Source organism: Daucus carota, chromosome 3, assembly GCF_001625215.2.
Source record: "Daucus carota subsp. sativus chromosome 3, DH1 v3.0, whole genome shotgun sequence".
NCBI classification, from domain to species: Eukaryota; Viridiplantae; Streptophyta; class Magnoliopsida; order Apiales; family Apiaceae; genus Daucus; species Daucus carota.
This window is the reverse complement of record NC_030383.2, coordinates 60,042,381-60,058,344: the sequence shown is the minus strand read 5'-3', so window position 1 is coordinate 60,058,344 and position 15,964 is coordinate 60,042,381. Positions and strand designations below refer to the sequence as shown.

Below are 15,964 nucleotides of genomic sequence, written 5' to 3'. Positions count from 1 at the left end.
TTATTAAAATTAACTGGACATACGGTGTTCAGTAAATTTGAATTTTTTTAGCAATTTTTAAATTTTATGTCTTTGAACTTGTAATTAAATTTGAATTGTTATCCGCTCTCAATTAAATTTATTTGTACCATACGTGTCTCAAAGTTTTCACATACTTCTTTCCATATATAGTCATTAGCATTAAAGCATCTTTAATATATTTTATTTTTTATTTCAAAAAAAATATATATATATTATTATTTTTTATATAAAAATAAGTACAAATACTATTATATAAATATTATCACAATATTTTAATTTAATAAGTTTTATTCTAAACGAATCCTATATCTAAAAGTTAAACTCCACTGAAATGAGCCCGGGGTTTACAAACAAATTTTCTTCCCAAAAGCAACCTCCTAGGACTAGACTACTAGTATGTGGTCAACAAATGAACCACACGCATCTGGTTGCTGATGTGAACCAAAAGCACGGAGATTATAAATTTATTTTAAAGGTCGATTTTGCGCGAATATGATATAGTAAAGTAAAATAAATCTTGTAAACTTTCATTAAATGAAAGCATAACGATATGATAGGATTTTTTTAATATTTTTTTTAAGATAATGAGATCTTTTGTGCAGTTGACTTTAGCTAATAAGTTAGGTAGAAACTAGAAGCAAAGCAATGTGATCATATACTGCTGAAACTTTTCTAAGCCATATGTTTAAATTATTAAATTTTATTATTATACAATTTATTATAGCTATATACATTATTACAAATTTTGGAAATTTCAAGATTAAGTTAAAATACTCAGTCATACCACATATTCCAAATTCCGTTCTAACTTTTTTTTTTAATGGGACTAACAAATATATCATATTAATTAGATGATTTTAATGCATGTATGAGATTTTCATTATTATGTATTTATGCTACTAGAATCAATCATACATTATTAATTAAGATTTAATAAAACACTTGAAAATAACATTTATGTACCTAATATGTTTTTTTTAACAAATACTTCTACAACTACAAGCAAAATCGAGTTTTTAGTGATATAAATTAATATAAATACTTATATTATCTTTTATAAAAAGAAATACTTACTTATGAAATATCATTTTCTCATGTCCAATATTGTTCTCAAGAAAAAGCACTGATTTAATTATTTATTGATTAATAGTAATTTTTCCATATGTGTATTTTGAATTTTGACCAGTCAAATTAACTATAATTTGACTGAAATTTATGTATTGTACAATTAAAAAAGATAATAAAAATTATATCATTAAAAAATATGTTTAAACTATTTTAAGATGCAAATTTCAGATTTTAAATACAAAAAATAGTAATATGTAATATTTGGTCAAAAACTGGTTAATTTGACTTTTTAAAAATGAAAATATAGATATTAAAAGAGACCCGAGGGAATAATACACTAGAAACACGCCTTGCTCATCAAAAACCATGTTACAGGAAATAAGAGATACTAATGACGGTTTGTATTTTTCGCCGCCAAATGTTTATCAGAATTTATGATTTATTTATTCAAATTAAATTATATTATTTTTTAAAAATAATATAAATGAATATTAATGCATAGATATTTTGTAAAATTAAATGAGCCGTTATGAGGCGGCCACACTCTTTCGTTCATATGCCATTAACCATGGTACTGCAAATCCGCAATTGTTTATTTTTAAGCAAAATCATGCTTTCATATATTTTTCTGAAAACTCATGCTTAAACTGTCCCTATCAGTCCTGACAACTAGGGGTGAGCAAAAAAAACCGGAAAACCGAAACCGAGCCGAAAAACCGAAAAACCAAACCGAAAAAAACCGTAACCGAAAAAAACCGAAAAAAACCGTAACCGAACCGAACCGATATAACGGTTTGGTAACAGTTACGGTTTTACCCCTAAAACCGAACCGAAAAACCGAACCGTTTATATAATATATAATAAAAATATAACATTTATTATTATATATAACATATTAAATATATATGTGCTACAATATATTAATTATATATTTTAGTAAGAGAAATTGATATAATAAGTATATAAATATTTTTCTAAAATTAATAAAGTATTAAATTTGTATAGTAGTTTGAACCAAAAAACAAACCGTTTATATAATATATAATAAAAATACAACATTTATTATATATTATTATATATAACATATTATATATATATATATGTGCAACAATATATTAATTATATATTTTAGTAAGAGAAATCATATAATAAGTATATAAATATTTTTCAAAAATTAATAAAAGTGTTAAATTTGTATAGTAGTTTCTAATCATAAAAACCGGAAAAAAACCAAAACCGACCAACGGTTAACCGAACCGAAAAAAACCGTTTGAAACGGTTCGGTTACGGTTTCTACCTAAAAACCGAACCGAACCGAAATACACGGTTCGGTAACGGTTTTAGGTAGAAACCGAGCCGAACCGACCCGTGCACACCCCTGCTGACAACAACTTCTTCACCATTCCGTCTTGACATGAGATCCGACTTGAAGATTACTCCCCTATGTCCCTCTCATCTCTTTTTTACAGTTACTATTTTGAGATGTCACTCTCATTTCTTTATGTTACTGTAAATAATAAGTTTTTCTCATCATTACACCCACTATCTTCCCCTACTATCTTATATTTAACAAAAAAAACTACTATTACACCCACTACTTTTCTCCACTATCTCAAATCTATTATTAAATATTGATAGATCCCACCACCTTACTCACTTTTGATCTAACTTTACTCATTTTTCATACATTGTCTTGGTCTCCGTGTCCCCCTCCAATGTAAACAATTGAGAGGGACGGAGGGAGTATCTTTTTACTACTAGGTCGTCCTCGTCCCGAATTTGTAATTTTAGCTGCATGGACTGACTACTTTTTTTTAATACAGATTCTACCATCTCCTAGCACTGAAACTTTTCCATATCAGGAACTTGATTTGAACAAAGATTCTGTCAGCCACAACAACATAAGGGATACTATTAAGCAAGAACAGAGTGACTACTACTCTGAATTGACCACTATTCCCGATGTATGTTCACGGTTATCAACGGGTTTTATATCAAAGTGTCATCCATTCTCATCAAAAACTATCAAATAACTACCTGATCTTCATGAGAACTCATTTTAACCACTAGAATCATTGTATGTACATGTTAAATTCTGAAAAATAATTAACACACAACTTAATGGAATTCTAATTAACAGATGATGTGCATGTGAGCCACATGGATCACAAAAAGAACTAGAACCAAAAATTACAAAAAAATGTAAAAAGATTGTAGCAAACACATCATTTGAACTTTTTTATTAATATTTTTTTCAAAATTTAAATATATATAATGATTACAGTGACCTAAATGAATCCCCGTAAAGCTCAGGTAATCACTTCATAATTTTTGATGAGAATGTAAGGCACTTTGTTTTAATACCTGACTATTGACTGATTTCAGCATTTAAATCCCTGTTATTGTGTTGTGCACATTATTTTGTTCAATTTTCTTATTTATAGAGGTCATTTAACTGAGTGTGTGGAAATATTAGGAACAAGCAGCTTGGATGTGTCAAAGTTTCACCAAGGACGGAAATTCTATATTGAATTCGGGATTTCAACCAATGAGAAATTTTTGTCCAGATATTGTTAGTACCTTAACGACACCAGGTAGTGCATTCCAGCCAGATTGTAATCAGTACAATCAACCTTCACAGCCAATGAGGGAGAAGAAAAGATCCGAAAATAAGTTCAATTGAAGAAAATATGGCCAGAAGCAAGTGAAAGGAAGTGAAAATCCATGGAGTTATTACAAATGTACATACCCCAAATGAACTATGAGGAAAATAGTTGAGACCTCAGTAGAAGGCCAGATAACTGAGATCATTTATAAGGGTGGTCATACTCATTCCATGCATCGGTCTATTAAGAAATCGTGGTCATTGCCAGATTCTTCTAAAGCCATGATCTTATCATCAAATGAATTCCCGGATCAGCCATATGGAATACTTGGATCTGCACAAGGAGATCCAACTGCTTGGTGACGAAACAGGTGGAACGAGCATCTCATGATCTGAAGGCAGTGATAACAACTTACCACGGGAAACACAACCACGACACCAGCAGCCCAGGGAAGTGGAAACCACTCTGTTAACCGGTCACTGCCAACCAATGCAGGAACCAGGAAGCTTAGGGTTCTTAGAACATGATAATGCCATAGGTTCATTTATTAGTCAGTGAACACTAAGACAGTGGCTTCTCAAGCACCAAGGAATAAATTAGACATAATATATGCTTAGATTGCTTGTCATACTAAATCATCATTGATTTTTTTTCCAAAATTGGTTAGGGGATAAGAACAATGATCAAAATCTCATTGTAATAAGATCTCTAAGACAGTTTCATTTGATTAGCTGTTGCTTGATACCCAGTGTGTTACTTCCACTATACAATTTTCTTTGCTGCAATCTGGTCATTTGTTATCTCAGGTTGTTCTAAAACAATACCATTCCGGAATTCCAGACAGAAGGTAAGTACTTGCTTAGTAGCTTGTGATTTCACTAATTCTTGGTGAGCGCTTGTTGAAATCAGTTCTGGAGAGTGGTTTTTATACGTATTTTCTATGTTGCATGTCTTGTGTGCAGTTATTATTATCACTTTATAAAGGTAAAAATGCTCTCAAGTAAGTACTTAAGTATTAACGACAAATTTGCAACTATTTGATTAAATCTTCTGAATTATATAAATATGGCCCCTATCACATATGTATTGAATTGTCTAATGCAGAATAAACTGTTTTCTTTGTTAAACCCTCTTATGTTTTGTTTTCGTTTTGTTTTGACGAATATTATGCATGGAGTCGTTGATCGACTGGTGGGACATTTGGTGAATGAAAGTGATGATATTTACCCGCTTATCTCTATTTGTGGAATGGGCGGTCTAGGTAAGACAACTCTTGCTCAAAAAATATTTAATCATCCAACCATTAAAGCATCCTTTGCTGGTTTAGCCTGGGTTTCCATTTCGCAGAAGTGGCAAACGAAACTTGTGTTGCAGCGAATACTGATATGTCTCATCCATGAAAAGAAAGAGGAAATACTTACTTGGGACGATGACAAGTTAGTGGAGAATCTGCTAGAAATCCAGCAGAGGAAAAAATGCTTGATAGTCCTTGATGACATATGGACTACGGATGCTTGGGATTCTATAAAATCGGCCTTCACAAATGGAACATCTGTGAGCAAATTAATGCTTACCAGCCGTAATGCAGAGGTTGCTGAGCATGTAAATCGAGAAGGATTCATATACCAACCAGAATGCCTAAATGAAGAACAAAGTTGGGAGCTACTTAAGTTGAAATCAGTTCCCAGAGGATATCATCTAGGTAGATACTTTACTTGCATTTATTATGTTTCATTCACTATAGTGCATATAGTACACACACACTACAAAGATTAAAGTTCAAGAACATTATTGAAAATGTCCAAATCAATGATACTAGACCTGTTTCAACTCAGATGATATATGTAAAGTTAATAGTGTAGACTTGGAAATTCCGGATTTAGTCTAGTAATTTTTTACCTACTGAGGTAAGTAATTTTTTACCAGAAAAAGAGGGTGAAATATCTTCGACAGTCAACCCTTAATTGTATCAGTGGTTTTATCTATTTTAAAGGCATAGTGAGAAATTGTTTTAGCCAATTATGGAATAACAAATGAAATTATTTGTGATTTTTTGTTTTCGTGTGTTACAGATACTTTTACAGTGATGGAAAAATTGGGAAGGGAAATGGTTAAAAAATGTGCTGGTCTTCCACTAGCTATAGTCATTTTAGGCGGTATTCTTGTAACAAAACCGTCAGTGATGGAGTGGGAGAAGGTATATGCTGATAGCTTATGGTCCCTGGAGAAGGGAAAAGGATTGGGAGAAGATCAGCAAAGACAATTATTTCATGTTCTAGCCTGGAGTTACAACGATTTACCCCCACAATTAAAGCCATGTTTTCTGTATTTAGGTAAATTCGGTGAAGATGAACAGATAGAAGCAGAGACTCTATATCAGTTATGGATTGCAGAAGGGATGGTACTGTCGACTGATAAAAGGGAGGGAGAGACAATGATGCAAGTAGCTGAATCGTATATGGGGGAACTAGTCCATAGGAGTATGGTTCAAGTGAGATACGAAGATATAGAAAACTCGCATAGAAAGATAAAATCTTCCTCTCTTCATGACCTTATGAGAGACCTATCCCTGTCCCAAGCAAAAGCAGAAGATTTTTCTGAAGTTATTGATCTTCGAGAAGGAAGTGATTTTCATCTCAATCCTTCAGCAGATTTCAGGTCGGTTGACACTCGACAACTTGTGGTTTATTATGATAAGGAACGTATAAGCAAACAAATGAAATCCTACTTTGTCAAGAAATGCAAGCAACAACAATATCGATCAATGTTACTATTCGGTGATGGCGCATACACAGATTTGCCGAAAGTAGTGCGGTCACATGTTGCCAATTTCAGGTTCCTAAGAGTTTTTTCCATGGAAAATGCAGCAGTAGATGGTGGCATACTTTATCCCAGAAGTTTTGTAAGAGCATTAGGAAGCCTTGTATACTTGAGATACCTTAGCTTGAGGAATGTTATCTTGTCATTGATTCCATTTCCATCTATGCAGAACATGGTGCTACTCCAAACTCTCATACTTGATCTATCCAGTTCTATACCTATTCCATCATGGCTTTCAAGAAATATTCTGGGCAAACTGGGACATTTGCGGCATTTATACTTACCTCGTTGTTATCTTACACCTGTAAATTATCAAAATTTACGGTTTGATGGGTTGGGCAAGTTGGAGACATTGGAGAACTTCAATAATCTGTGGTGTGAGGCTAAGGATCTTCCCAAACTAATCAATCTTCAGAGAATAACATTAGTAGGAGCCGGTGTTTATGATGATGTGGACGAGACCATGAAAAATCTGTCAGCACTAGCCTTGTCATCATCTTCAAATCTCGGGTACTTGGGACTTTCTCTTGATTTATATAATCAACCAGGTGAGAACGTGAGACAGTTGTTTTGGGATTATAAATCCATCCTTCAGAAATTAAGCATAAGAGGTCGGCTTGCAGAATTGGCTCAATTATTTGAGAACCAACCGGGGAATATTATGAGTCATCGCTCCTGGTAGATGACCCAATGCCGGTACTGGAGAAGATTCCTACTCTGCGGAATCTCAAATTATCCTACGAGTCATTTGTGGGGAAGGAGATGGTGTGCTCGTCCAAGGGTTTCCCGAAACTCACCAGTCTTAAACTGCTCATGCTCCCTAACTTGGTGAAATGGAATATAGAGGAAGGCAGCATGTCCCTTCTCACCAAGTTAAGGATTGATCGTTGTTCGATGTTAGAGGAGCTTCCAGAAGGTCTGATATTTCTCACTTCCCTTGAGAGTTTATGGTTAGACGGTATGCCTATGGATTTCTTATACAAACTCGAAGGACAGGACTACTTCTACAGAGTTGCTCACGTTCCTCACATTGCTATTACATAATAAGGAGCTGATCACTTATACAATCCCAGTACCTGTTGATTTCATATTTTTAGTTACTCATAAATGGGTTTTCTTCTTTAATGTGGTTTTTTTTATCAACATTGTTGCAAATCTGGTATATTCTCGTCATTTGTATAATATAATTATGAGTAAAGTGTTAAGTGGTGACGGAACTTTATCCATCATTACATGCCAAAACTTCAGATTTATATTAGTTGTCGAAAAGGTGGCCGATGACGAATTTTTTTAGAAGGAGAGTAGTTTTTTTCCATAAGAAAATTGGTGCTTAGACATTTTCTTGAAACATAAAAAAAAATTGACAGTAATATTGCAAATTTGAACTCCGGGCTACCAAAATACAAATAGGGATAAAATTCGGGCAACACTTTACACTTTCTTTATTTATTTGCTAACTTCTGTTTATACAATTTATTTCTTAACTTTTGTGCTTGAGAGACCAAATGAGCCGATTAGATTCTAGGATTCTTTGTCATTCATATGAGAGCTATTGATTCGTAGAGTTTAAATTCGTTACTTAAATTGTTTAATCATTGTATTTTGATTGATTTCGAGAGAGATTAATGGTTCGAGTATTGGATGTTGATTTTATAATCTGAAACAAGATAAAACTTTTGATAGTTACGCGATTGATACTTAAACAGAGTAAAGGTTTTCCCTTATGCTGCCTGGGTGAGGAATGAGTCGACGATTTTTAAGATTTTTGAGTAAAGGTATTACTTTTGGTTTTAAGCATCAAAACCAAAGGTTAGTTAAAGTTGGAAGTTATAATTCATAGCCATGGTTACCGGGTTCCAGGATAACAATGTACATCGTCTTCAAGACATAGAATACCATTACATGATCCAATAACTCTGTAGTGGACTGGTAAGTGTAGATAAACGCTGAAAGCTTATAGAGGCAAATCGAGGCCGGAGAAGTTGCCGCCTTGGTTGTTGAAATACAAGTTCTGTTCCCACAAGTCATGTACTTATTACAGCTGTTGTAACTTAGAATAGCTAAACTAGCATAGCTTAGTCACATATGTAGATACCACAAAGTCATAGGTGGTTAGAAGTTTAGTACGCGTCCTATTTATGTTCATTGTCTGTACTTGGGTCTATATAACCCTCATCTTATTCTCATGTAATGGTACACTGCAATATACAGAATTTGCACTACTGCCTCACTATCAACTTCTTCATTCTTCTGTTATACACATATATATACACACACATCAGTATATATATACACATAACACGTTAGTTTCATCATGGTATCAGAGCTTTAAGATCCTTACCTCCACGTTTCCAGCCAAAACCAACATTTTTCCGGTGACAGATTCTCTCGGTCATTAAAACAAACATTTGGCGCACTCCAGTTTCTGACGAGTCAACACAGCGAGTTCATCAACTCGTTCCAACTCATCAAAACTCAAAACACACTCTCCCACAAGTTCAGACTAGTCAAACGGCGTTGAATCAAACGAACACCCATTAAGCCATTAACTCCGGCGATCCTTCATAAAATCCGGCGAACCACCACACCTCGGCTCTTCGGAAAGAAGGAAGAATCGTCGTTTGGGTTTCCTCGAAGCTTCTTAACATCAATCATCAGTGGGTACACATCTGTGGGAGTCTGTTGGGTAACATCATACAAACACAGTTTATCCATTTTCCACATATATTTGTACTTCTGAGTTTTACCCACGTAGTATATCTGCTTGGCTAATGTTAGTGGCCTACTTGCACTTTAATACCCTCAGGTCATTATATCTTACGATTTTCATATTGTTCTTTCAAAACATATCTTTGAGCCCCTGATTATTTATTACTTGCCGAAAAGTGTTTTAGTTTTTCAAAAATTACAGCTTTAATCACTATATTTTTTCCTTCCCACAAGTGCTTGTCAAATGGAGAAAGAAAATAGTTCACCAATTCAAACAATTTTGAATGGCTCGAATTATTTAACTTGGTCTCAAGCTATGCGCAGTTACTTGAAAGGAAAAAGACTTTGGCGATATGTCAACGGAGATTTTACTATTCCAACAAAAGAAAAAGATGAGACCGACTCCAAATTTAAGGATCGTATTGAAGAGTGGGATGTCAAAAATCATCAAGCTATCACATATTTCAGAAATTCTTCAGTTTCTAAAATTAATTTGCAGTTTGGGAATTATGAAACTGCAAAAGAAATTTGGGATTTATTGGCATCCCGGTATACTGTATCTGATCTTTCTCATCAATATCAGATCATGAGTTCACTAAATAAGCAAAAGCAAGAGTCTGGTCAACCTGTAGCTGATTTCCTCTCGCAAATACAGTCACTTTGGGATCAGTTAACCCTTTCTGAACCAAAGTGGCTTCACACAGACGATGCTACACTTTATCAGACATATCGGGACCAACAACGACTCATCCAGTTTTTGATGGCTCTTACTCCAGATTTTGAGCCAGTTAGAGCTGCTCTTCTCCATCGTGTTCCATTGCCCTCTTTAGAGGGTGCCATTGCTGAACTTATCTCTGAAGAAACCCGACTTGGCATTGGTAAACCCAATCATGTAACAGATACAGTCCTTGCAGTACCTCCATCATCCAGTGTTGATAAGCCAATTTGCAAGTTTTGTCGACAACATGGACACCAGACCAAGGATTGTATGGCACTTCGAAATCATACTTGTCAACACTGTCATCAAAAGGGTCACTACTCAATCGCTTTCTGCAAGAAAAGGCCATCCTTTCATTCACAAAAGTTTTCACATCCTTCCGCTGCTGCAACCTCTGAATCTACATCAGAAAGTACACCAAACACATCTACTAGTGAACTGGAAGCCTTGCTTAGACAGGTTTTATCTAAAACCAGTTCTCCCTCCACTGCATTCTCTGTCATTTCAGGTAACTCTTGGTATTTTGATTCTGCATGTTGCAATCACATGACAAATGATCCACACATTTTTACCTCAAAAATACAGAGCACATGTCTTCCAAATATTCAGACTGCTGATGGTTCCACCATGAATGTAACACATATCGGAACTGTATCCACGGAAGATTTATCTCTTCCAAACACATACTATGTTCCTAATCTTTCCCTAAATCTTATTTCAATCGGCCAATTATGTGATCTTGGCCTTCATATAATCTTTACTGCTTCTGGTTGTCATGTACAGGATCCTCAGACAGGACGGACACTTGGGACAGGGCGTAGATGTGGAAGGTTGTTTGAGCTCACTTACCTTCATCTACCCTCACTAACATCATCCTCTCATCTAGCTGGATCTGTTTCATCGACATCTACCATATGGCATTCTCGGTTAGGTCATCTTTCATATCCTCGTTTACGTAATCTTATTTCTAGTGGTCAACTAGGTAGTGTAAGTGAGAATACAGTTGAGTGTGCCCCTTGTAAACTGGCAAAACAACATGCACTACCTTTTCCTATTAAATATGAAAAATCTTCAGCTTCTTTTGACCTTGTTCACTCTGATATTTGGGGTCCGGCCCCCACTCCAACTATGGGAGGATCTAAATATTATGTGATATTTGTTGATGATTTTTCCCGTTTTACATGGATTTATATTTTGAAAAATAGATCTGAATTAGGAGAAACCTACAGAAATTTTGCCATTATGATTGAGACTCAATTCAAAAAGAAAATCAAGCTTTTTCGAGCCGATAATGCCAAAGAATACAAAGAATCAGAACTTAGTAAATTTTTGGCATCTTACGGTACTCTAGCACAAAGTTCTTGTCCTTACACATCACAACAAAATGGACGTGCTGAACGTAAACATAGACACATTCTTGATACAATTAGAGCTTTGCTTATTTCTTCTTCTTGTCCAGAATTCTTTTGGGGGGAAGCTGCATTAACTGCTGTTCATACCATAAATATGATCCCTTCTCGAGTTACTGATAATCTCTCTCCTTATGAAAAATTATATGGAGAACCGCCATCATATGATTTTCTTAAGGTTTTTGGTTCTGCATGTTTTGTTCTTCTTCCTCCACACGAAAGAACAAAACTTGAGCCACGTGCACGTCTTTGTTGTTTTATTGGTTATGGTAGTGGTCAAAAAGGATATCGTTGTTGGGATCCTATCTCCCAACGACTACGAGTTTCACGTAATGTGACATTTTGGGAACACAAAATGTTCTCATCTATGTCAGATTTTAAAATTGACACTTCTACCAGTATTTCCCACTTTACCGATCCTTTTGTTGATCTACACCCTCCTGATGAAAATATAGAAAATCCATCATCTTCTTCTAACATCAGCAGATTCTCCACTTGAGCTTACTCAACCATCTTCAACTACTAATGTTCCTCCAACAGAAGTTCAGTCTGAGGATTCTAATGTTGAGCCTACCACTCTGCCAGATGAGTTTGTTCATCGCTCTACTCGAGTAAGAAAACCTTCTGTCCGACTACCTGATTATCATGTTTATTCTGCTATACAAACTTTACATGAGCCTCAAACATATAGAGAGGCAAGTGTAAATCCTCTTTGGCAGAAAGCAATGGCAGAAGAACTTCAGGCATTAGACAGAACTCACACTTGGGATCTTGTTACTCTACCCCCAGGCAAAGCTGCAGTCAGTTGTTGATGGATCTACAAAATTAAGACAAAATCTAATGGATCTATAGACAGATATAAAGCTCGTCTAGTTGCAAGAGGTTTCACTCAAGAGTATGGGATTGACTACGAAGAAACATTTGCCCCAGTTGCTCGTCTCACATCCGTTCGAAGTTTACTTGCTGTTGGAGCTTCGAAACATTGGGACATGTGGCAAATGGATGTCAAAAATGCTTTTCTAAATGGAGACCTACATGAGGAAGTTTATCTTAAACCTCCTCCTGGTTATTCTCATTCTCAAAATCAAGTGTTCAAGCTTAACAAGGCTCTTTATGGTCTTAAACAAGCCCCTCGAGCATGGTTTGAAAAGTTTCGCACAGTCATTGGTCAACTTGGATTTTCTTCTAGTCCATATGATTATGCTCTTTTCATTCGACGATCTGATCGAGGAATTGTTCTACTTTTGCTCTATGTTGATGATATGATCATCACTGGCGATGATTCAGCAGGTATTTCTGAGCTAAAAGAATTTCTTAGTCAGCAATTCGAAATGAAAGATCTTGGTACATTAAGCTACTTCTTAGGACTTGAGGTCTCTTCCGTCCCTACGGGTTACACTCTTTCTCAAGTCAAGTATGCATCTGATCTTTTATTAAAGTCTGGGATTAGTGACACTAAGATTGCATCCACACCTTTGGAATACGAGGTTAAACTCAATCCCGAAGATGGTGAATTACTTACCAATCCTACTTTATATCGTCAATTGGTTGGAAGCTTAATCTATCTCACTGTCACTCGTCCAGATATTGCTCATGCTGTTCATATTGTCAGTCAATATATGGCAGCTCCTCGCACTCCTCACTATACAGCTGTTCTTCACATACTGCGTTATATCAAAGGCACCATGTTTCATGGACTTCATTATTCATACAACTCTTCACTTGAGTTACATGCATATTCAGATGCTGATTGGGGTGGTGATCCATCTACCAGATGTTCTACTACAGGATTTTGTTTCTTTCTTGGTGATTCACTTATCTCTTGGCGTAGTAAGAAACAATCTCTTGCTTCAAAATCAACCGCAGAATCAGAATATCGAGCTCTTGCTGACACCACACAAGAGTTAATTTGGCTACGATGGTTACTTGAAGATATGAGTGTAACTCATCCACCCGCTACTCCTATTTATTGCGACAGTAAAAGTGCTATTGACATTGCGCACAATGATGTATTTCACGAGCGCACTAAACATATAGAAATTGATTGTCATTTCACTCGTCAACAAGTTGCAAAAGGCATTGTTCGTCTACAGGGTGTCTCGAGTGCTGATAATACTGCAGATTTATTCACAAAAACTCATCCTCCAGGAAGTTTTCGAAATTTTGTTTCCAAACTCAAGCTGATTTTACATCCAGCTTCAGTTTGAGGGGGGTGTTGAAATACAAGTTCTGTTCCCACAAGTCATGTACTTATTACAGCTGTTGTAACTTAGAATAGCTAAACTAGCATAGCTTAGTCACATATGTAGATACCACAAAGTCATAGGTGGTTAGAAGTTTAGTACGCGTCCTATTTAAGTTCATTGTCTGTACTTGGGTCTATATAACCCTCATCTTATTCTCATGTAATGGTACACTGCAATATACAGAATTTGCACTACTGCCTCACTATCAACTTCTTCATTCTTCTGTTATACACATATATATACACACACATCAGTATATATATACACATAACACGTTAGTTTCATCATTGGTAATCATCAATGATGAGGCTTTCTTCGTGGCCATAATTTTGCTTTGTTTATATTTATTGTTTTTCATTTTTGCAAATATTGTGCCCATCTTATGGTGTTCAAGTTGCTAATTCTATCGAGGGAATAACTTGTTATGTGATCTATAGGAGTATAGTTTCTACTGCTATTTTGCTGTGTTATTTATTTTCGTACGATGGGAAGTCGACAAGAGGATCCGACTTCAAGAACACGTTTTTACTACTAGGTTCTGTCAGCCCCAACAACATAAGGGAGTTGAGGGATATTATCATATTAAGCAAGAACAGAGTAACTACTACTCTGAAATCACCACTATTCCCAATGTATGTTCACGATTATTCTGTTCAATTTTCTTATTTATAGAGGTCATTTAACTGTGTGTGCGAAAATATTAGGAACAAGCACCTTGGATGTGTCAAAGTTTCACCAAGCACGGAAATTCTATATTGAATTCGGGATTTCAACTGACGAGAAATTTTTGTCCAGATATTGCTAGTACCTTAACGACACCAGGTAGTGCATTCCAGCCGGATTGTAAACAGTACAATCAACACCTTCACAGCCAATGAGGGAGAAGAAAAGATCCGAAAATAAGTTCAATTTGAGAAAATATGGGCAGAAGCAAGTGAAAATCCGCGGAGTTACTACAAATGTACCAAATGCACTATGAGAAAAATAGTTGAGACCTCAGTAGAAGGCCAGATAACTGAGATCATTTATAAGGGTAGTCATACTCATTTTATTCCTCAGTCTATTAAGAAATCGTGGTCATCGCCAGATTCTTCCAAAGCTATGATCTTAACCTCAAATGAATTCCCGGATCAGTCATATGGAATACTTGGATCTGCACAAGGAGATTCAGCTGCAACTCCACAAAATTCTTCCACTTCAGTTGTAGATGATGATTGTGAGCAAAATTCTCTGCAGAGCAAGTCAGACTTTGATGATGATTTTGATGATGATGATGAGCCTGATCCCAAAAGATGGTAAATTTTAATGATTTGTTTGGTCAGGATAATTTGGCGGACGTACTTATAGGACTTTTTATGTTTTTCAGGAGAGCAGATGGCGAGAATGAGATTGTATCAGCACCAGGGAATAGGACGGTGAGAGAGCCGAGAGTAGTAGTTCAGACTATAAGTGACATTGATATACTTGATGATGGCTACAGATGGAGAAAATATGGCCAAAAAGTAGTGAAGGGAAATCTGAATCCTAGGTGAAAAGCATCAAAATCAATTGTAAAAATGTAGAGAGAATTCAATTTCTGATGTTGAGTAGTCTGCTTTTCTTTTAGGAGCTACTACAAGTGCACAAATCCAGGATGCTTGGTGACAAAACAGGTGGAACGAGCATCTCATGATCTGAAGGCAGTAATAACAACTTACCAGGGGAAACACAACCACGATACACCAGCAGCCCAGGAAAGTCGAAACCACTCTGCTAACGGGTCACTGCCAACGAATGCACCCAGTGCCATCACGCCTACAGCAACACCTCATCCTACAAATAACTCAATGAACAGCTCATTTTCATCATTGGGGGCACCAAGATTCGAAGGCCAAGGACCATATACTCTAAAGATGTTGCAGGGAGCAGGAAGCTTTGGGTTCTTAGAATATGATAATGCCATAGGTTCATTTATTAGTCAGTGAGCACTAAGACAGTGGTTTCTCAAGTACCAAGGAAGAAATTAGACGCAATACATGCTTAGATTTCTTGTCAATTGTCATACTAAATTTTCATTGATTTTTTTCGAATTTGGTTAGGGGATAAGAACAAAGATTAAAATCTCATTGCAATAAGATCTCTAGATAGTTTCATTTAATTAGCTGTTACTTGATACCCAGAGTGTTACTTCCACTATACATTTTTCTTTTGCAGCAATCTGGTCATTTGTTATCACAGATTATTCTAAAACTATACCATTCTGGAATTCCAGAAAGAAGGTGAGTGAGCTTTCTGTAGCGTGTTAATGAGGATGAATCTATCTCACATTGCTTAGTAGCTTGTGATTTCACTAATTTTTGGCGAGTTCTTGTTGAAATCAGTTCTGGA

General features: G+C 35.7%; 2 protein-coding genes and 1 pseudogene across 2 annotated transcripts; all 3 read left to right on the top strand.

Moving 5' to 3' along the window:
• The first annotated feature begins 3,850 nt into the window (after positions 1 to 3,850).
• Positions 3,851 to 7,197, top strand: LOC108212840 (probable disease resistance RPP8-like protein 2). The gene is made up of 4 exons (XM_064090169.1): positions 3,851 to 4,053; positions 4,658 to 4,679; positions 4,800 to 5,397; positions 5,768 to 7,197. Exons 1-4 carry the CDS (start codon positions 3,851 to 3,853, stop codon positions 7,195 to 7,197), a joined length of 2,253 nt encoding a protein of 750 aa, XP_063946239.1.
• A 1,250-nt stretch (positions 7,198 to 8,447) lies between these two features.
• On the top strand, positions 8,448 to 10,843 carry LOC135146805 (uncharacterized). The gene is made up of 2 exons (XM_064089749.1): positions 8,448 to 10,450; positions 10,726 to 10,843. The coding sequence occupies exons 1-2, from the start codon at positions 9,469 to 9,471 to the stop codon at positions 10,761 to 10,763; spliced, it is 1,020 nt and encodes a 339-aa protein (XP_063945819.1). The 5' UTR covers positions 8,448 to 9,468; the 3' UTR covers positions 10,764 to 10,843.
• Positions 10,844 to 14,471: 3,628 nt separating this feature from the next.
• LOC108214919 (WRKY transcription factor WRKY24-like) lies at positions 14,472 to 15,734 on the top strand (annotated as a pseudogene).
• The last annotated feature ends 230 nt before the right edge of the window (positions 15,735 to 15,964 follow it).